Raw genomic sequence first — 23,723 nt, forward strand, 5'->3', positions numbered from 1 at the left:
CACTTAAGTGGTGGTGTAAGTCACCGCTGATGTACTACACTGCTGATGGGGATGTCATACAAAAAAAAAAAATCCGATTCTATCCCCTTTAATATTTGCGATTCCCGATGGGACACACACAGGACTACTGGGCTAACTCATGTACCAATTGGATACTACAAAAACAATGCTCTCATTATTTCAAACAGAGAATCCACAATGGTAATGGTTGTATTTCATTTGAACATGCATCAGATTACAATTGAATGCATCACATAATCAGTTCACAGTTCCACATGTCCAAAAGGAGTAGGAAGAAGCAAAGCTTATTAAATCCTACCCTTCCATCTGGTACTTTTACAATCAGTAACTGTTACATTTGTTCACTTCCTGCTTTCTGAATATGGTTTAAGTTTTTTTTGTTTTGTTTTTTTAATTTTTTTGTCCCTTACTGAAGTACGAGGTGATATGACCATACAATGACAAACAACATGTCAACTACAAAGAAATGAAAGCGAATCCACAATGGTAATGGTTTTATTTCATTTGAACATGCATCAGTTCACAGTTCCACATGTCCAAAAGGAGTAGGAAGAAGCAAAGCTTATTAAATCCTACCCCTCCATCTGGTACTTTTACAATCAGTAACTGTTACATTTGTTCACTTCCTGCTTTCCTAATATAGTTAAAGTTTTTGTTTGTTTGTTTTTTGTCACATACCAAAGTACTAGGTGATATGACCATACAATGACATAATGTGTACCATAGTAACTGTCAATATAGTGATATATATATATATAGCACATCATGACTGGTTCAAGACTCTTCATCCTTGTATTTAGCAAACATCAACTGCTTGTATTGTTTCTTAACAATTCTTGTTTCTTCAATCACAATCAAGATAATCATTAGCTCCCAAGATGCTGTCATATGTGTAGCCCGGATTCTTAGTAAGTGACAAAAGCTATTTGCTAGTGACAAGGATATACATACATACAGTACGCCTTTTTCATGGACAATGATGCTGGGGACCGAGAGACAGAGACACGTCTCTTTGATTCGGCTTAACATCTTAATCAATGTGGGCAAACTTGTTATGTTTCTGTTGTTGTTTACTACCAAACATAATTCTCCTGGCCTTTAGAGGCTTCAGGTACGCTATGAAAAGAAGTGGTGGTGTGCAAGCACGGTCTGCATCCTACACCATAAAAAGAAATAACCTCTCTGCCTTATGAGACTCTTAGTACAACTGGTTTGATCCATTATACAAAGGAATAATGTATGCATGGCATTGCTCTGGAGAGCCATAAAAACAATGACAACCCATTGGTCAGCCTCGGTTCACCCTCCACCAACCCCGAGCACCCCCGGCAACAATACCATTACAGAGGTGGTCGAAGGTTCCTGTGTGTGGTCAGCTAATAAAGCAATTGTCTGCCATTGAAAAGAGGATTACTTTAATCTAGTAATGGCGGATGTCGTGTGACTCACAGTACTCGGGTGAGAGGGTCACTGTGAATTTGCAAAAAGCCCATTGTGAGGAGAGTGCAGCCCTCTTCCCTTTGACACGGTGGCCCAATCAAGACGATTGTCGTAAGCCATCTTTGACTCAACTTCATATAGGTTTCTATACATAATGGCTGACCGGGGACCCGGCATATGAGCAGTGTCATATCAGAGCAGAGCAAGTGTTGTGTCAAAAAAATCTTGTCATTCATCTAATCTGCATTGCATCTAATGTAATCAATACAACTTACTTTTAGTGCAAATGTTGATCTGAAATCAAAGAATATCTATTATGTCATGGATAACCCGCAAAGTATGCTGGGTAACTTCCCTTTAATTAGATGAAAAGCAGAAATGGGCTGGATTTTACACAAATAAATAAACAATACTATGATTTTTAAGGGCAGCACGGCGGTCGAGTGGTTCGCGCGCAGACCTCACAGCGAGGAGACCAGAGTTCAATTCCACCCTCGGCCATCTCTGTGTGGAGTTTGCATGTTCTCCCTGTGCATGCGTGGGTTTTCTCCGGGTACTCCGGTTTTCATCCCACATTCCAAAAACATGCTAGGTTAATTGGCGACTCCAAATTATCCATAGGTATGAATGTGAGTGTGAATGGTTGTTTGTCTATATGTGTCCTGTGATTGGCTGGCGACCAGTCCAGGGTATACCCCACCTCTCGCCCGAAGACGACCCTCATGAGGACAAAGCGGTAGAAAATGAATGAATACTATATATATGATATGACTGTGATACGCTATAGTATGTATGAATACTATATATATGATTTTTTTTTTTAATCTGGGGTTACAAATGCTCCACGTTTTCATAAAGTGTTATTGCAGAAAAAACATAAATTTGAAAGCAGATGGATGGTTAAATGCCAAATATAGAGCAACCTGGAAGCCTGTGAACATATGTAAAGACTTCTCAGCTGTGTAAAACACACACACACACACACACACACACCTGTCAATTCTGTGTTAAGTTTCACCGTGAGGTCGCTGTCCACTTTCGCTACCTCATCATGGTGCCTCAGAGGTGAGCCATCTACTATCTGACATCAGCGTTTCTCTTTTGGAAATACGCCAAGCAGGCTATTGGTGTCAGCAGCTGCCAATACACACTAAGGATGGGTGACTTTTCCCTGTCAAGTGTACGTAGCAGATGGCTATTGCCTTGCCTATGCCGCACGGTTCACTTTTTGCCACCTCATACCCTTGCGATATAAGTGGTAGGAGGTGGCGTTACGCTATGGCACAACTACTCCAAGTAAAGTTATTTTATTATTATTGCTTTGCCGCCTAAAAATGAATATTAAAGCAATGCTTTTTATGGAATCAATAAAGGAAATATAAATTAATGCCCAACCTGAGAGCATTTTCTGCATTTTTAAATGTTAATGTTTGCAAGCTTTTTTGTTTACTTTATTTCCACAATAAGGCTAAAAACAACCAAATACCTAAAAATGTCATCCAGAAGAAATATGATCTCGGGGAAGAACTACATTTGAAACACTTATATGCCAGGACTAAGTAAAAAAAAAAAGCCATAGCATTTCAGTATGTGGAATCAAACTATGGAATGGATTGAGTAAGGACCTCAAACAATGCACAACGATGAGCCAATTCAAGAAACAATACAAGCAGTTGATGTTTGCTAAATACAAGGATGAAGAGTCCTGAACCAGTCATGATGTGCTATATATATATATATCACTATATTGACGGTTACTATGGTACACATTATGTCATTGTATGCTCATATCACCTCGTTCTTTGGTATGAGGTGCATTATTAAAAAAAAATCAAAAATAAAAAAAACCCTTAAATTATATTAGGAAAGCAGGAAGTGAACAAATGTAACAGTTACTGATTGTAAAAGTATCAGATGGAGGGGTAGGATTTAATAAGCTTTGCTTCTTCCTACTCCTTTTGGACATGAGGAACTGTGAACTGATTATGCGATGCATGCAATTGTAATCTGATGCATGTTTAAATTGAATAAAACCATTACCATTATACGTCTTTTACATTTTAAAAACGGCCACAATGTGGCAGATACTGTAAGGTTTGCACAAAAACTACTTCGGTATGTGACAAAAATAAAATAATATCAAAAAATATTTTTTTAAAATAACAAACTATATTAGGAAAGCAGGAAGTGAACAAATGTAACAGTTACTGTGGAACTGTGAACTGATTATGTGATGCATTCAATTGTAATCTGATGCATGTTCAAATGAAATAAAACCATTACCATTACAATGTGCAATGGCCCCCGTGCCGCATTTTGGACACCCCTGATTAACATACTTCACTGGGAAGACTAATTGTTGTCACCTTTAATGACAGTAGTAACACACACTTGTGGAGGTGCCCTGCATGTCCGGGTCTCCATACTTGGGCTTTTGTGACTATTTGGATTTTCCAATTGCATGACACAAGAAACACGGATATCCATGCATATCCCAAAAAGGAGCCATCTCTATTTGCTGGAATTGGTAAACAAAGCAATGACCCGTGAGGATAGCTATTTAGTGTGTCTGGCAGTGCGGCTCAGAGACCTAATGATGATCCTTGGACATAACAGTTGGGGCAAGAGCTCTTTATTGTTCCCAACTGCCCCTGTGGCCCTTGTGCTGCACTATCGTAAAAGGGAGGGGGGGTGGTGGGGGTTAAATCTTTTCCTCCAACCACCTGTTGTCGATGCCCCGTCAGCCTCCCCCTACTAACGCGCACCAAATCTCCCACCCCCCTCTCCGCTCGTGTGCTACTGACCCATTATAATGCAAAAACGTGCATGCATACACGCGCTAGTCATTATTAACATTGTCCTTTAGCATTGTCTGATTAATTCATGACTGTCCTCTGAGGAGGCCTTGGCTGGTGGGACTGGCTCAATGACCGGCAGACGGCCAGATCGTGCAGAAGGGGGTTAAGCCAGAGGCCCATGGCCTCACTTCAGCCATCTGATCCCCCCCTCTTAGACCGCAACTGCCACCACCCTGACAACCACAAGGCTGCATTAACCTGCAATCCTATTATGGAGGATGAAAACCTACCTTATTTGACATGGAAGATCAATTTAGCCTCGACTTTGGATACATTCAAATTACATTCACAATTATAGCGTGTTGATGATGTGCTTTATATATCACTATATTGACGGTTACTATGGTACCCATTATGTCATTGTATGCATTATTTAAAAAAACAAAACAAAAAAAAACCTGAAACTATATTAGGAAAGCAGGAAGTGAACAAATGTAACAGTTACTGATTGTAAAAGTACCAGATGGAGGGGTAGGAATTAATAAGCTTTGCTTCTTCCTACTCCTTTCGGACATGTGGAACTGTGAACTGATTATGTGATGCATTCAATTGTAATCTGATGCATGTTTAAATGAAATAAAACCATTACCATAAAGACATATTAGTGCAGACTGTTTGATAATGGGGCGGCACGGAGGTCTAGTGGTTAGTGCGCAGACCTCACAGCTAGGAGACCAGGGTTCAATTCCACCCTTGGGCATCTCTGTGTGGAGTTTGCATGTTCTCCCCATGCATGCGTGGGTTTTCTCCGGGTACTCCGGTTTCCTCCCACATTCCAAAAACATGCTAGGTTAATTAGCAACTCCAAAATTGTCCATAGGTATGAATGTGAGTGTGAATGGTTGTTTGTCTATATGTGCCCTGTGATTGGCTGGCGACCAGTCCAGGGTGTACCCCGCCTCTCGCCCGAAGACAGCTGGGATAGGCTCCAGCACCCCAACGACCCTCGTGAGGAAAAGCGGTAGAAAATGAATGAATGAATGAATGTTTGATAATGAGACAGATTCAATATAAATAAATTGAATATTTTCATAGCAATGTCATAGAAAGCCTGTTTATGACCTTCTAAAAACATCATAAGAGCCCTCTTTGCATGAAGCAACACCCATATAGTCACCTTTATATTTGTATTATGCATTATAGCAGATATAATCACAGAAAATAAGATATAATATGAAACAAATATAAGACAACCGACTCACATGATAGTTCTCACGCAGTTGCTTGTTGTGTTTTTTTTCCAGACAGTGACTATTGTCTCATCAGTATAAAGTAATGGCGGCTTTGAATGGCTTTACACTCATATTGCCCAGACATACTAAGAGTAAATAAGTCATTTAAACAACATAAACAAACTCCAGCTCGTGTGTACGTGTCACAGTATAATGTGTCCACCAGTGAACCTTAGTGGCAGGCTGACAGATGTGTGAAGGAAGTAACAGGAAGTAACATCAGAGTTGAGTTTTAGCTTGACGTGGGTTATAACTGCCACTGTTTGTATTGTTTTTTTTATTGTCTCGGGCTGAAATCGTCATCAGGTCGTGTTTTAGACACGAAGAAAGCTGATGCTGTGTGTGTGTGTGTGTGTGTGTGTGTGTGCGCTCGCTTGCAGCCCCGCCTTGCCACACTGAGACAAAGACACTGAATGACTGACTGAAGGGTTCACTCACATCATTCATTCTGCTATAGAACCAACACGCCCAGGTGTTGGGACAGATACACAGAGTGAAACCTCTTGTCATTCAGCTTGTTTGGTATTGAGAGAGAAAGGAGGGAAAAAAACACGCGTGCATGTCAATATATCGATGCAGGCAAAATTATGGCCTTTTGTTTTAATCTATTATGTGATTAATTGATTTATTGATTCTCGTGATAACAGGAACAATTTATAACAGAAATGACCCCTTTTGTGTCTCCAATTTTAGGATGATAGGATGCACATCGGAATCCGAATGATAGTCCAGCAGGTTAAGAAAGGGGACAGAGGGCAGTTCTAGGAAAGCCGAGGGGAAGTTAAGTAGGTTTGCTACATCACTTGTATCAGCCAACACTAACACGGAATTCCCGGAAATCCTTCCCACATCATCAAATCCATAAACCCTGAAATTCGGCACTCGGGTGTCGGATATCAAAAAACAGCATGACAGGTTTGAGTGTGCATACTCTATGTGTCTCAGAAAGAAAAATATGGCCGCTCCAAATGATCGGCTGCATTGTTTACAACAATGTCCTGAGATTACCGTCGTGAGAAAGTTGGCCCACAGGCGTTGACACGGAGCCAGGAGGAGGACAAGAGTTTCATCACATCTTCACCTGTTCACCCAAATTCCACAAAGCAGCTGCCATCTTAAAACCTGCAGGCTTGACCTCCAAACAACCTTTGCGGAGGTTGCTGGGGGTGTTTTTTCAGGAGCAAAAGTCCTCCGTTCGCTTTATTCAAGAAGAATTCCACCCCCCATTCTTGTCACCTAAGAAAAAAAGTTCATCCTCCCCTCCTTCTTTATGTGTGAATATTCATGAGCCATAAAGGCAGGCGGTAGAGATGTAGCAGGCATAATAAAAACGTCAGAGTTATAAAACACTCAAAGAAAAATGGCCAAGTCCCTCTGAATGTCAAAGACCCGCAAATGTCTGTGTGGCCCCGAGCTCTATTGTTCTTGACCGACTTTTCTGCAACTGACGAGATTTGGTCGCTGCTTCTTTTAACAACTTTGTCAAACAACATGGTATTTTACTTTTTTAATGTGTTATAATGATTACTATCCCTCAAGGGGAAATGTGATTTATACTGTCTTGTCTATATTGTATTACACAATACGCAAACCCACACAAAACCAGACCACACGCAGAGTTGCCACTACCATTATATTACTGGTAGTAGTAGTAGTAAGGGTGTAAGAAAATATCGTTTCAGCGATATATCACAATACTTTGTTCCAGGATATAATAAAAAGTATGATATGGATATTTTTAGGCATTTATCATAGACTGTATATGGTATGGGAGTAGTGCCCAAGGATACTACAGTAGTGATTGGGATGGAGGAAGTGACTGTGAAGTGTTTGTGAAAGAGGGTGAACAGGTCGCACAAATCCCAAATACAAAAAAAAAAGTAGTAACAAATTGATCTGTGGCGGTCCAAATGTATTAGTGGCGGGCCACCACAAATAAATACAAATACATATTTGATGTCATCTATTTATTCACCACATTATTATTATTATTATTATTTATTATACGGGAGCGGCGCGCTGGTCTAGTGGTTAGCGCACAGACTTCACAGCTCGGAGACCAGGGTTCAATTCCACCCTCGGCCATCTCTGTGTGGAGTTTGCATGTTCTCCCCGTGCATGCGTCGGTTTTCTCCGGGTACTCCGGTTTCCTCCCACATTCCAAAAACATGCTAGGTTAATTGGCGACTCCAAGTTGTCCATAGGTATGAATGTGAGTGTGAATGGTTGTTTGTCTATATGTGCCCTGTGATTGGCTGGCGACCAGTCCAGGGTGTACCCCGCCTCACGCCCGAAGACAGCTGGGATAGGCTCCAGCACCCCCTGCGACACTCATGAGGAAAAGTGATAGAAAATGAATGAATTATACTATCTATCCATCCATCTAAATGTATGAAAAACACTGAAATAAAACAAAACATTGTTATGACAAGAAACTGCTTCTTTAGTGTTCCATAGTAAAATCTCAATAGTGCATCCATACTGCGGACTACTGCTTCTCAACCTGCAGCAGATGGATTGTGAGAGGTTACAGCCCCTGAACCCACCACCACTCCTACAGCGTTGGCTGAAAACCTGATACTAAATATATCCACCAGTATGCAAAGTAGCTCTTCCTTCATTGGCCTCCACATTTCCAAGTGATATAGGCAAGAAGCCAGGTGACGCCGTGCCGCAGTGCCATCTTGTGCCTTCGCTGGTGCCACCCTGAGCCTCTTGGCAGCTACAGGACGGCTTATGTGCTGGTGGCTTCATCTCCAGCCTCATTGGTGCCACGCGGAGGGAAACTGACCGTGGCGGGCAATAGCTTGACTTTTGGCACCAGCCATCACACCCCCCCCCCCACCCCCAACTCCCAATCTAACCTCTCACGCTAGAACGGCTCAAGAAAAGTATGTTTGTGGATTTGTGCAAGAAGTAAAAAAGGTTCATCTGAGAGGAAATGCAGTATTTTTGCAAAAATGTGTTTTTAACTTCAAAAAATTGAAGCAGTTTATTAATTTACTGTCGTCCCCAACCTAGTTGCGGTTTTCCATTCCTAATTCATCAATTATGCTGTTTCATAGTTAAATACGGCAGAATCTGTCAAAACATATGAATATTTCCGCAATACTAATATAAGCCATGAATGTTTTCATTAATTGTGATTGTAGTATCACTAAGTGTCAGTCATTGTTCACTGAGAGAAGAGGCTTGAACAGGCTTTAATTGCACGTTTAAATGACCTCACAACAGGCATAATAATAATAGCCTATATTAATAAAACTAAATAATAAAAAATAATAACATGAGCTACTGTTGCACATGTAACCCACAACAAGCTACAATTTTACTTTGAAACCCTCAACGTCACTTCCGAATCTCCACAGGGAATATTTTTACTGCGACACACAGAAGTACAAGTTTTATTTACGTTCTAAATAATTTACACTTCATGTCTGAAGGGCTCCAATACTGCTAAAAGCCATATTTAGAACAAGCTTTATATGCCATTAATCCATTCATAAAGAAGAAATCCTACCTAGTTCACTTATCACAGTGGGGTCTGGAACCAATTAGCCGTGAATACGAGGGATTGCTGTATTTATTTTATTATACTGATTATAATCCCTGCCCTGGTGGTGTAATGGACCTCAGGGACAAGATTGTGGACCTGCACAAGACTGGAATGGGCTAAAAGACCATCAGAAAGAAGCTTCAAAAAAATAATTCTGTCTCTCTCTGCAACAATAAAACCACCATAAAAGTTCTGGACTGAACGGTTTAACAAAGTGTTCCATTTTACCGTTTGGTACATTGAATTTTGTCGTATTAATAAAGATGTGGAATGATGATACCCTCAGAATTGCTTGTTTATTCAGCCTTCTTGGATCACACACCCAACATATCTGGATTATAAGCCACTCTTTTTTCAAAGTTTTGGTTGGTCCTGCAATTTATATGTCGTATGCAGTACTCTGGTCACTTGGCGTAGATAATATCACATTGCTGAGATATTTTCTTCCATTATATTACTTGAAATGCTGCCTGAAGTCATGGCATGGCCGACATGATAAAGTGAAAAAAAATTCTCCTCCATTCCCGTGTGGAAGTGGTATGTTTTCGGCTTCTTACTTTGTCCTCTTCTCCGCTCTGTTTGAAACCCTTTTTTTTAAAGTTTAGTATAAACAAATGGGAGGCTAACTAGTTAGCTTGTGTCCCTGCAGTGATCCTGTAGCCTGCACATTACAGTTAAAGCAAGCTGTTGTAAACAAATAATAATAGAAGTGTGAGGCTGATTATAGACATGTCTCCATGGGCTCTAATAATGTTAAAAACCATATTCACAAAGTCATAAACAGGTTATATGAAAAATATGTAATATAAAAAAAATATACGAAAAGAAATTTGACTTATTGAGGCCGGATCTGGAACCAATTAAATGTGATAAACTAGGGATGGTTGTATAATTTAAGATGTTTTTAAATGTTAATTCATACCAGCTGTTATGAACCAAGGAGTGAACATTATAGCCGACAGCCTTGAGAGGATGAAACATTAAATGAATTCAGTGGTGTAGAATGAGATGTGTGTAACCCAAATACTTGTATATTATAGATTTTTATTTAATAATACCCTTTCATATAATTATAAGTGCATATATGTATATATGAAGTATAAATGAAATGTTTTAATATACAACACTCAGCAACAGGTGATTTGAATCATGAGGGTTGACTCCTGTGATTCTGTGCACCCAATCAGGATATCACCCCTTGATCACATGACAAACAATAACCAATAAATAGCTACCAGGAAGACACACATGGGGAAACACTTGCAACACACCACACAGGTAGGCTTGCAAATGTATTTAAAACCAACACAATGTTTTAATACTGCTGCATCTAAATATGTTATAGGCAACAACTACCACTGTTGCGACTGGGAGCATTTCATATATTCTATATTGAACGGAACTGGTAAGTGTTGCTGAAGGTAGCTTTACTTAGCTTAGCCACCCGGCCTCATTGTGTGGGCTGGTTAGCATGAACAGCTAATGAGAATTGTGGGATGAATAATATAGTACAATATTATGGTCATAGATTTAAATATATTAATTGTTATATTCTTCGGGAATTTTGTAACAATTGAGAGCTTGGTGAACTTGCTTGACTGACTTGCATGGTGGCCTCGCTGGCTTATGTTAACTAACAAGCTGTGTTGATTTAGCTCGTTAATTTTATGAGTTGCTGAATAACTGTCAATATGTTACATTACATGGTAATGGTATTTTCTTATATGGCCTGCAAAAGCCTGGAAAAAATAAAATACCTTTTTTTAACCTCTTAAAAATTAGCTTATTATTCAGAAAATTGTATAATATACAATTATTAGTATTTTATTTTGTCATTTTTTTAATTAAATGTAAAAATATATATAATAATTTACAAAAGTTCTACCATAGTTAGTTGTATAATGGAATTTCTGCTTGGCACCTGATTTTTATGGTAAAGGTTTTATTTCATTTGAACATGCATCAGATTACAATTGAATGCATCACATAATCAGTTCACAGTTCCGCATGTCCAAAAGGAGTAGGAAGAAGCAAATCTTATTAAATCCTACCCCTCCATCTGGTACTTTTACAATCAGTAACTGTTACATTTGTTCACTTCCTGCTTTCCTAATATAGTTTAAGGTTTTTATTTTATATATTTTTTTGTCACGTACCGAAGTACGAGGTGATATGACCATACAATGACATAATGGGTACCATAGTAATCATCAATATAGTGATATGTATAGCAGGTTTTACTGAATCCATTCCATAGTTTGATTCCACATACTGAAATGCTATGGCTTTTTAACATAGTCCTAGCATATAAGTGTTTCAAATGTAGTTCTTCCCTGAGATCATATTCCCCCTCTAGGGTTGTTACCAGGACGACAAAATGTTTCAGTTTGTGTGCCATTGAACCCATGCATAGTATGTATAGTAAGTGGCTTTGGTTGGCAAGTATGACATTTAAAACAAGAACTCGTATCTGTTTGTTTATGAGAGGCGGCCAACTAGCAGTGTCAAATCCAGCAACAGCAATTGGGATTATTCCCATGACCAAGCTATCAACAGTGCATGTTCGTGAACAACTTAGGTCACGGAGCATCGGACGCAACATGACAGAGGTTGCACTCTGTGGAGTCGGAGAAGATAGGATGTGATATTATAAGCTTGGAGTACAAGCAGTGGGGGTTGGGGGGGCTGAGGGTACAAGCTGCCAGGAGATGTGACTCGGAGGTGTGAGCTGGCATCTTGAGTTAACTGAGGGATGGTGAGAACCGGAGTGTCTGTGAACCTGCCTCTGCGGGGATACATCATTGTTGTGCTGTGATATGGACGAGCGCGGTGCTGCCACGAACCTCGCCGCACGTTACATCGTCAAGAATTCAAGTCTGTAACTTGAATAAAAATGCTTACTTGCCACTTCCAGCGACGCATTCCGACTGACGGCCTCACCCAGGTAATTACGGGCCACGCACACATAGACTCCTTCATCGGGTTTACTTCGCCGCCCGTGTACGATTCGCAGGAAGAAAAGGGAACCGCTGGGTAAGAGCATCCTGTGAGAGCGAGGGTCCTCGCGGTCTGTCTCGACTCGCTCGCCATCTTTGTACCATTCCACCATGGGAACCGGACGCCCTTCTGCCTTGCAGTTGAGGGTGGCTGGCTCCCCCTTGGACACGATCAGATCAGATGGGTGTTCAACAATTCGTGGAGCAGCGTCCTCTAGCCTGGGTCGGGATCCTGAGGGAAAAGAAACAAAAGGATGAGATTTCTGAGTTATTGTATCTCCTCCTCGCTCATGCTTGGTATGTGCTGAGCTATTCCTCACCCTGCGGTCCTTCAGTGATAATGATACTTGTAAGAAATGTAGCTTATTTGCTGCCCTGGAGGCGAGGATTAGCAACTTAGATGAGCGGCTCAGCAATATGAAGGGCATACTCTAGCCACGCAATAAGGATCAACCGATATATCGGGCCGATATTTGCGTTCTTTACTTGAATTGGTATCGGCCGATACACGCGTGGGTTCGCCGATATATTTTTCCGCACATGATCTGTGCGCGTCACACTGCGGAGGAGCAGTCATCACATCGATGCTAGATAAAACTTAAACTATGACAGAAATGTTCTTGCACATGGATGAATATTTACTGTTTTTTAAATTGATAATACTGTTTTTTTAAATGCGTGTTTAAGAAAGCTGAATCCTAGTGTTTTCAGTGTTTACATTTCAATAAATATTTGTTTCAACTTGAGACCTGTAATATTTGTTCATATTGTTAATTTTTTCATGTAAATTGAGGGAGCAAAATCGGCCATCAGCTAAGGGTGATGGGGGAAAAAAATCTGCACCGGCCCGGGAAAAAAAAACATATCGGTCGATCCCGACCGCGCAGTTTGTTGCAGCTTGTTGCAGCTTGTTGCTCTATTTTGCGGGGACACGACTGGATTCAGTCGTCAATATGTATTATCGGCGATAACGGAGCGATAATAACCCAAAACAAAACTGCTCAATTAAGCATTTAAACTCGACAGTACTCCCCTGCCGATTCCTAGCGAATGGCCACGGTTGATCTCGGCCGATTTAATGCCGACGCCAAAGGTTATGTTATGCAGGTCTAACAGAAGAGGACTGGCATGACTGTCCACAAAGGTATCATGAAGAAGGTGATTCAAGGACTTCCATAAAAAGCATGAAAAAAAAATCCTTCAGAAGTTTTGATTACAGCACAAACAACGAAAAGCGGCAAATGGTACAGCTTTGTATTGCAATTGCTCCTCAAGAGTTTCATTTTACTAATACCCTAATAGGAAGCATCGGAAATACTCCGATTTGGTACACAAAGTGTAAATAAAGATGTTTAATTGACTTGATGAGACGGGAAGGACTAACACTAATGATCACTTTTATAATTACATGCACAAAGATGGATAAATTGGTAGCCTACACACTTTAAGAGCAAGCCATGTGGAAATGCTAAATTGAGCCTTTTAAGAAGGAAAAGAACCACAGTGAGCCTGTGAGCTAAATATCAAGAGAAAATCGGAATTAAAAAAAAATGTCTCCCATCTAAAGACAATCAGTGAAAAAAATCACTCATGAATCAGTGATACTGTGAGGCAAGACTAATCCAACTAACATTGAAAGTACAATTTTTTTTTCCGTTAACCCCCAGATGCCTGGCTCAAAGGGAGGGAAGAATGAACTCAAATCGGTTTGGAATATGTGCACTCTAAAGGACTGCTTTGACTGTTGTGTATAGAAGGGAAAATTGGACCCTCTAAGGCCCTATTAGCGCCTGGCGGACATGGACTCCGGCTCCAAGTGAACAAATCTCATAGCTACACGATGGATAATGAAACCTCAGAGGTAGCTGGTAGGAATGATGCAAAGAGAATGATTGGATACTGACAAAATAAAATACCATTAATGGTGGTACTCTATATACAAGTAGACCAGGATTATGGTATTTGGTGTGTAGAAGAAAAACTTTGATTGCCTACTTTTATCTGTTTGGCTCATACCGACAGAAGAGAACATACAGTCAGTTGGTTTGTGGCGGTCCAAATGTATTAGTGGCGGTCCACTACATATAAATACAAATGTTCGGAAAGTGTCTGTTCCCTTTTACAAAATAGTTTCCTAAGTAGCTTTATGGAAAAAAAAACATGAACAATCAACAATTGCTGGAGTCAAGCCCGGTGTAGGACCGCGGATAATGGAAGATTTCCAAAACAAGTGCGTTTTTTTTTTTAACTGACCGCAAATGATCCATCGTACAAGAATATCCTTGGATGTTTTCCAGGTTATAGAAGTAGACCAGGATTATGGTCCTTGGTGTGTAGAAAAAAAACTTTGCCTACTTTTGATCTGCTTGGCCCATACCGACAGAACAGAACATAGTCAGTTGGTCTGTGGCGGTCCAAATGTATTAGTGGCGTGCCACTACATATAAATACAAAATACAAAAAGTGTCTGTTCCCTTTTACAAATAGTTTCCCAAGTAGCTTTATGGAAAAAACACAATCAACAATGGCTGGAGTCAACCCCGATGTAGGACTGCAGATAATAGGAAGAGTTCCAAAACAAGTGCGTTTTTTGGAAGTGACCGAAAATGATCCATCAAGTCAAAGACATGCCATATTAGCACATTTATACATGTAAACAAGACGAGCCAAAAGAAAAGTCAGTTATTGCGATTGCTCCTCCCACGAGACTACGACTGTGGAGATTCTGACAATTTCCACTTCACATGTCCACTGACATGAGAAGGCTAACGTATCAAAACCCATTTGGTTTGGAGTATGAAGGGCAAAGGAAAACGCCATTTGACTTGACACGCTTGGAAATGATGGGTTGTCGGTTGTATCTCTGTACGACAGCTCTGCATATAAATATCCACTCACTCCCTACATGTCTTCCACACAGGTGCTAACATATCCACATCATGTGAATCATATTAAATCCATTCAATGGCAGTACAGGTCCGCCTACATGGCGTATGACTGCTTCAAAATACAAGTAGCACTGAGCCAGCTCTGGAAGAATATAGTATATGTGTCATCAAACACAACCAAAATACATTCAGTTGGCTGGGGCCCTGCAGGGAAAAGGACATAAAACATGGATAACATTTCGCCTACATCTAGTCCTCACCCACCACATGTTGGCATACAGAAACTGGAACTCGGAATGCTGCAATTTTTGGTCATAATAGTTTCAAGTTTTGGTCGAGTAGTTAGCGTGCAGACCTCACAGCTAAGAGACCAGGGTTCAATTCCACCCTCGGCCATCTCTGTGTGGAGTTTGCAACTGGGTACTCCGGTTTCCTTCCACATTCCAAAAACATGCTAGGTTAATTGGCGACTCCAAATTGTCCATAGGTATGAATGTGAGTGTGAATGGTTGTTTGCCTATATGTGCCCTGTGATTGGCTGGTGTCCAGTCCATGGTGTACCCCGCCTCTCGCCCGAAGACAGCTGGGATAGGCTCCAGCAACCCCTGCGACCCTTGTAAGGATAAGCGGTAGAAAATTAATAAATAAATTAATTAATTAATATTGCCAAAAAATAAATGTACAAAAAACACTGGCATTATATATATATATATATATATATATATATATATATATATATATATATATATATATATATAATTTTAAAAATTACTTAAAATATTAATTTAGGTGTATTTTGATTTGATTTTTTTTAATATGAAAAATAATTTTATTACTGGGCTGCACGATGGTCGAGTGGCTAGCGCGCAGCCCTCACAGCTAGGAGATCAGGGTTCAATTCCACCCTCGGCCATCTCCGTGTGGTGTTTGCGTGTTCTGCGTGGGTTTTTTTCCGGGTACTCCGATTTCCTCCCACATTCCAAAAACATGCTAGGTTAATTAGCAACTCCAAATTGTCCATAGGTATGAATGTGAGTGTGAATGGTTGTTTGTCTATACGTGCCCTGTGATTGGCTGGCCACCAGTCCAGGGTGTACCCCGCCTCTCGCCCGAAGACAGCTGGGATAGGCTCCAGCGACCCTCGGTCGGTAGAAAATTAATGAATGAATGAGTTTCAACTTTTGCAAGCTTTGCAGTTTGCATATGAAAATGACAAAACCACATTTTCCACCAATGTATTTTACTGCCATATATGAAATACAGGAATGGAAATTCTCCAGAAAACTACAAACATGGCACAATTACATAATTATAGTGCAAATAAAATGCTTTGTGAAACCGCTGGAGTAGACAGAAACGATTTGAAGAAAATCCTTCCCTCTTGCAGAATTGTTGATTTACAACTTTGTTTCCTTCTCAAAAGCCTAAAGACTCCTCCAAGTCCCCCCCAACCCCCAATCCACCAAAGCCATAAGAATTGATTTGCAAATGTGTATTCAAAGTTAAATTGGCAGCAGACTTTGCCTTTTAGTACTTGACCCTGCAGGCGCACAACAAAATGAGGCACATACATGAGAATACAAAGTACCAACCCTAAAGAGGAAACCTCTTTTATAATTAAGCGGGTTAATGCTAAGCATCTAAATGAGCAGGCTCGACTTTGCAAAAGGAAATTCCGTGTTTTTTGTGTCCCTGAGGGCCATCAGCGGTATTGTGCTTCGAGATTGCAGTTGCTTATTTCGACTCAAAACTCAAATTTGCTAAACTATATGAAAAAATTTGAATACTTAAGTCCTCTTGTGACTTTTTATACATTTTAATACATAAAAAGAATCACATAACATTTGATTATTGCATCAAGGCTTTTTGACTTTGTTAGGAAACTCTATTTCAACAAAATAAAACCAAAAAAATAATTTTTACTACATTTGGTTGAAATTATGACCACTGTATTGTTAATAATATGACTATAAAGAAATATTTTGAGCCACAACTGAAATCATAAGTGTACAATTAGCCAACACAATGACAACCAGCTCCTTTTCTCATCATGTAAGCTTCAGGGGATTCTCATTTTGACCGCTTTTCCAGTATACATGTGAGGTGAATTCACTCATTTGACTGGCTTGAGTTTACATTTACAATTTGGATCATGGAAAGAATGGCAAGAAGTACAGTGAACCAAGATCTGGACCTGTTCTGCTTTTTGATTTCACTTTATACTAAAGTTCTGTTGCTGAAAACAATAACTTTTTCTACCTTTTCTTGACATTAATATCTATGGGTCAAAATTCACCCCAACACCATAGATGTTTCTTTAGTGATTAATACTAAAATGAGAAAATAAATACAACTAATTGATTTAAGAGATATGTTCTATAGCCCTCAGTAATAGCCAGGTAACAAAAGAACCTTCAATTTATTAATATGATTCTTTTGGGGTTCACTTTACCATTTTTGGAAATTGAAATTGAGGGGTATAGTGACAAAAAAAGGCCACACCGAAAGTATTAAAACCAACATTTTCATGGATGAGGAAGCCTAAGAAGGTAACCAAGACATGATGGTAACTTATTGTTTTTAGTGTATTTTATAGCTGATTTAATACACGGGTCAAAACCGACCCGGTAACATAGGAGATGATACCAGAAAGCTAACACAAGAGGAAGGTTAAACGCGGAAAAAAATCCTTCTTGTGAAGAACACAGCAATTATCATCAGATGATGTGTACACAACATAGTATTGTATAGTCCCCTTATCGCTTGGATTCGGTAATTATTTAATGGTATTATTAGTTCAGCCACAAAACTTCAATGAAGTCTTGTGTTGTGTCGTAATTCAGGCTCATTTTGCTGTATGTCTATTTCAGTAATAAGGCTGGCAAGACCCCCCCGCCCCCCCTCCCAGAACCACTGGAACTAATTCCTTAGGCAGTCCATCTGTCTACAGCCTGAGGTGGGGAGCTCATGCTTATCGTGTCAGGCCCCTCAGGCTGTCACACTTGAGACCTTTATAGCTGACTTGTCCTGTCAGCACCTACTGCTAAATAGAGTCCTTGTGCAGCTGAGTTCCCTTTCTTCCACCTTTAACTGTGACGTCTCGCCACATATAAATTAATAATGCATCATGAGCCGTTGTCAAGCTGAAATTAATTGTGGAGCACAGTTCTGTTACCTTGGATACACATGGTGCAGGACCATTTAAGGAACTTCAATTGAATGAGTGTTTTTTTTTTATATACAATAGACCAGAGTAAGGACTAAGACTTGGATGGTTTAATGCAGGGGTCGGCAACCTTTACTATCAAAAGAGCCATTTTACCCCCTCGCTAAGTAAAGAAAAATAAACTGGAGCCACAATTTCAAAACATCTTATAAATCTATCTAGATGAAAATATCTTTTTTAATTCTTTAATTTTAACAAGTTTTAACAGGAGAATACAGTGTTTGTGTGATGGATGCCAACTCATAGGGTAATGATAGTATCATCTTGGTTAAACCTCAATACCTGACGCCTGAAGAAAATGTGCAGCAAAATGCAAAAAATCCAAAGATTTTGACTGACTTCCAGATTTGGAGGGAATTTTGGGGTATCAAAGTAGTTCAGATGAGAAAAAGCATAGTCGATCGAGTATAGGGTCTCACAGAAAGTCAGATTTTTTTTTTCTAAACTCATTACAAAAGATGCGTATTTTCCCCATTTGGGTGTAAAAAAAATAATAATAATACTTGAGCATTGCGAAGGAAGCTACAACAAAGAGGCTTAAGAGCTGTGGGTTGCTGATCCTTGGTCTAATGCAGGGGTCTCAAACTCAATTTACTTGGGAGCCACTGGAGCTCGGGTCTGGGTGAGACTGGGCCGCATCAGGTTTTCGCATTTATTAAAAACAAAAAAAATTTAAAAACTTCGCTTTGGTTCCAATTTTCTACAATAAAAGCTCTGATAAAACATTCCACTGTTCTCAAATATCTTACTTTTTATTTTTCTACACAAAATAAAATGAAAAATATATAAACAAATCAAGAATAAAGAAAATCATAAATAAATAAATATAATAATAATAATAATAAAACGGCAAATAATAAAAACTTAAGAAACCACATATAGTTGGTGGGTAGACAAATTATTTTTTTCAGATTAAAATGAACAAAGCATTATTAGAGCCCTGTAGACATGACAAAACACGACTATAGTCACATTTATACTCTTTATTTACAACATATTGCACAACTGCAGGGTCTTGAGACACATGCTAACTCGCAAACTAGAGAGCTAGCGACGGTAGCCTTAAAGTTATTTCCTTTAAACTTTAAATAGACAAAAACTTACCACTTCCACATGGATAGGGAGGATAACTATTAACAGTTATTTAACCTTTAACATGAACATTAATCAAACGTAATACTTTTTTCTGGGTACATGATACCATACAGCATCCATATCAAACTTGCGCGGGCCGCACTAACATTAAATTTTCATATCAAGGCAGAGGCCTCAAACTAGTGTCCTGTGGGCCACATTTGGCCCACGGGCTGTGTGTTTGAGACCCCTGGTCTAATGTTAACAGTAGACTGGTAGAAAAGTTCGAAAAATCACTACAATTGCCCTCTTTTTAAATACACCAAAAGCAGAAACCGTTCAGAATATCCTGTTGTCATGTAATACCAAAGAGAAAACTTTACCGTCCACTGGTGTCGTTTCTGTGTAAACAACCCCTAAGTAGCCATAAAAACCTACATGAGGCCATAGGCCAACGACCAGAGATAGTCGTCCGTTTTACACAGCTTGTTAAAGATGGGACGACAACTCTATTACACCTCGTTGTTCAATTAAACATGCACGATTGAATGAGAGGACAAAATGTTGTGTTGTAAAAATGGAGGTAAAGCAGCCTCGAAAAGGGACAGCTGGAACGGCAGGACTTTGTCACACTAGACACCAACGCTGCTCCTCACACTGCAGAATGCCGACATCCCACGCAAGACGCATTGTGACGAACATTTTGCAAATGATAATAATACACATGAATGCGAGATCAATACAGTGGAACCTCGGTTAGTGTATGTTTTGGTTCAAGTCCAAGATTTCCACACAAATGTTGCCTAGGTTTCCCGTTTAGAGTACTGTGCTCGTAATTTCTATCACAAAACATCCCTTTTTAACAGCGTGTTCACATGGAAACCAGAAAAGGCAGAATCTCTGATTTTCATACTGATCCCAGCTGCAGAAGAAGCTACAATAGACCCAAAAGAAAGTTGCAAGTGTCAGCATTTTGATATAGAAGGTGAGAGACTATTACATTGATAAAAAAAATAACTCGAGGCAAAGTATAAAGGTGTCATCATGTGGTTATCTCAACTCTTCCTGCCACACTCTGCCTTTTGTGTGGGTTAATACATTTTAGCCAAAATAACAGAATCTGTGCTGACAGTTTCTGCCCGTTAATTCATTCAATCCCAGACAATTTTTCAAAAGCTGTTCCTCTCGGTACCGGATATTTTTGATGAGTTTGACTGATTTTTCAAGGCACACGAGATATTGTGCCCTCGGGTTATGTAGACACAAAAAATTGTTTCTATTTTATTCTGTTTTTTCGTAATCGGCAGTAGAACATAGGTACTTTTCAGCAAAATATCAGTTCTTAAAAAAAGGCTGAAAAAGGGTTTTTTGGTAAAAGATAAGTTTCAAGGATAACTTTTCAAAATCCCGACTTGCACGCTATATTAAGAGACCATCCAACGGGATTGTCTCAATAAATTCCAAGGTACAGCTATTCAGTCCTGCCAATACTCTCCTTGGCCAATCCATTAAATTCTTATCAACCGTTTTCCAAAAAAAATTGTTTCTTTTTTTCCGTTTTTTCGTAATCGGCAGTAGAACATAGGAACTTTTCAGCAAAATATCAGTTCTTTAAAAATGGGAGAAAAGGGGCTTTTTATGAAAAGCTACGTTTCAAGGATAACTTTTCAAAATTCCGACTTGCTCACTATATTAAAAGAGACCATCCAACGGGATTGTTTCAATAAATTCCAAGCTACAGCTATTCAGTCCTGCCAATACTCTCCTTGGCCAATCCATTAAATCCTTATCAACCGTTTTCCAAAAAAGTTTGTTTCTATTTTTTTTCCGTTCTTTAGTAATCAGTAGAACATAGGTAAGTTTTAGCAAAATATCAGTTCTTTAAAAAAAAGGGCGAAAAAGGGCTTTTTGTGAAAAGATACGTTTCAAGGATAACTTTTCAAAATCCAGACTTGCACGCCATATTAAAAGAGACCATCCAACGGAATTGTCTCAATAAATTCCAAGCTACAGCTATTCAGTCCTGCTAATACTCTCCTTGGCCAATCCATTAAATCCTTATCAACCGTTTTCCAAAAAAGTTTGTTTCTATTTTTTTCCGTTTTTTTTGTAATCGGCAGTAGAACATGGGTACTTTTCAGCAAAATATCAGTTCATAAAAAAAGGGCTTTTTATGAAAAGATACGTTTCAAGGATAACTTTTCAAAATCCCGACTTGCTCGCTATATTAAGAGACCATACAACGGGATTGTCTCAATAAATTCCAAGGTACAGCTATTCAGTCCTGCCAATACTCTCCTTGGCCAATCCATTAAATCCTTATCAACTGTTGTTATTGGAAAACCAATGAAAAGCATATAAGCAACACCTGTTAACCCATTTCAATAGCGGCATGGCTTTTTCACAATTTGGGTCTGAGAACCACCGCCTTAGAAGACGAAGATTTTTTTTTTTCATCGGCTATTGTATGACAACACAGTCGGAATGGCCGTTGGAACGGCAAAGGGTTATTCGAGCCAGTTCGACCACATTACGTACAAGCCAACACAATTACAGTGTAGATATCAAGGTTTGGTGTGATGCTTGTTTGATGTGGATGCTGGCTTGTTTGGGGGACATTCGTGACACAAAAAAGGAAGCAGCTCCACAGTTATTTCAGCAAAGAGCATGGCAAACACACACACAGTGCCTCAACGGCTGTTGGGGAGAGCTGCCAGATACCACCGTGTTGACTGATGGTGACAGAGATGACCGACAATCTTGCTGTTGACTTCGGTGTCACCTTACTGGGCAAACAAACTGCTGAAAGGAGTCTCTGGCTGCACACGAGTGGGGGTTTGTGGGGGGGGGGGTCCCTTTGATGTGATAAAGCGATGGATGGTGGGATACATCGGATCACAATTCAACACTCGCAGTCCTGCAAATTTTGCTATTTTGGCTGTTTATGATCCCATTCACCAAAAGTCGGGAGTTAATCAATTAACAATTGATTAACCTTCCTGTGGTGTTAGCTTTCTGGTATCATCTCTTATGTTACCGGGTCGGTTTTGAACCGTGTATTAAATCAGCTATAAAATACACTAAAAACAATAAGTTACCATCATGTCTTGGTTACCTTCTTAGGCTTCCTCATCCATGAAAATGTTGGTTTTAATACTTTCGGTGTGGGCATGTAGGCCTTTTTTTTGTCACTATACCCCTCAATTTCAATTCCCAAAAATGGTAAACTGAAACTCAAAAGAATCATATTAATAAATTGAAGGTTCTTTTGTTACCTGGCTATTACTGAGGGCTATAGAACATATCTCTTAAATCAATTAGTTGTATTTATTTTCTCATTTTAGTATTAATCACTAAAGAAACATCTACGTATAGTGTTGGGGTGAATTTTGACCCATATATATTAATGTCAAGAAAAGGTAGAACAAGTTATTGTTTTCAGTTACAGAACTTTAGTATAAACTGAAATTTAAAAAAAAAAGCAGAACAGGTCCAGATCTTGGTTCACTGTACTTCTTGCCATTCTTTCCATGATCCAAATTGTAAATGTGAACTCAGCCAGTCAAATGAGTGAATTCACCTCACATGTATACTGGAAAAGCGGTCAAAATGAGAATCCACTAAAGCTTACATGATGAGAAAAGGAGCTGGTTGTCATTGTGTTGGCTAATTGTACACTTATGATTTCAGTTGTGGCTCAAAATATTTCTTTATAGTCATATTATTATAACCGGTTTCGAAACCGACCCTAACAATACAGTGGTCATAATTTCAACCAGACCATTTTAAAATGTAGTAAAAATTATTTTTTTGGTTTTATTTTGTTGAAATAGAGTTTCCTAACAAAGTCAAAAAGCCTTGATGCAATAAACAAATGTTATGTGATTCTTTTTATGTATTAAAATGTAAAACTGGTCGGTGCTGACCCTAACACAAGAGAAGGGTTAATCAGTAGATTAATCTGCGAATAAAATAATTTAGTTGCAGCCCTGTGCAATTGTATGGGTCTATCAATTACTTGCATTTTTCCGCCATTGGTTAGTGGTCCCGGATAAAACCCCTGAAAAACCGTGGATCTACTCTAAAACCTTTTATTCCATAACGATTTCCTAAAATAGCCATTCATCCATTTTCTAAAATGCTTGTCCTGTTTATGCTCGTCCGGTTGGTGCAGCCTTTCCCAGCTCACTAAAGCAGAACTACACCCCTTGGCTGGTCACCAGTCATTGCAAAAGGGGGGCATTGAGCGGGAATCGACCCCATGCCAGCTGTATAGCAGCAGTTAACTACTACAGCACTAAAAATATCAATCCAATTTGCACACTATTCACTATTAGAGAACATTATAAGAATGCGAGAATCAACACAGGCTTTGCTTAAGCGAAAAAATAAGTGGCTAAAAAGGCAGGCTTTGTTGTCCCACAGCAGCATC

The 23,723-nt window shown here is 39.4% G+C and overlaps 1 protein-coding gene across 3 annotated transcripts in view; it reads right to left on the reverse strand.

The window, feature by feature from the left end:
• robo3 (roundabout, axon guidance receptor, homolog 3 (Drosophila)) overlaps positions 1–23,723 on the reverse strand; it is a 148,244-nt gene that overhangs the window by 63,228 nt on the left and 61,293 nt on the right. For all 3 annotated transcript variants that reach the window (XM_058086497.2, XM_058086496.2, XM_058086498.2), the window contains exon 2: positions 12,009–12,335. In XM_058086497.2, coding sequence (XP_057942480.2) covers positions 12,009–12,335 — 327 coding nt within the window. The remainder of the gene's footprint in view (positions 1–12,008; positions 12,336–23,723) is intronic.

This window comes from Doryrhamphus excisus, linkage group LG21, assembly GCF_037039965.1.
Source record: "Doryrhamphus excisus strain RoL-2023G ecotype Guam linkage group LG21, RoL_Dexc_Guam_v1.1, whole genome shotgun sequence".
Classification (NCBI taxonomy): Eukaryota; Metazoa; Chordata; class Actinopteri; order Syngnathiformes; family Syngnathidae; genus Doryrhamphus; species Doryrhamphus excisus.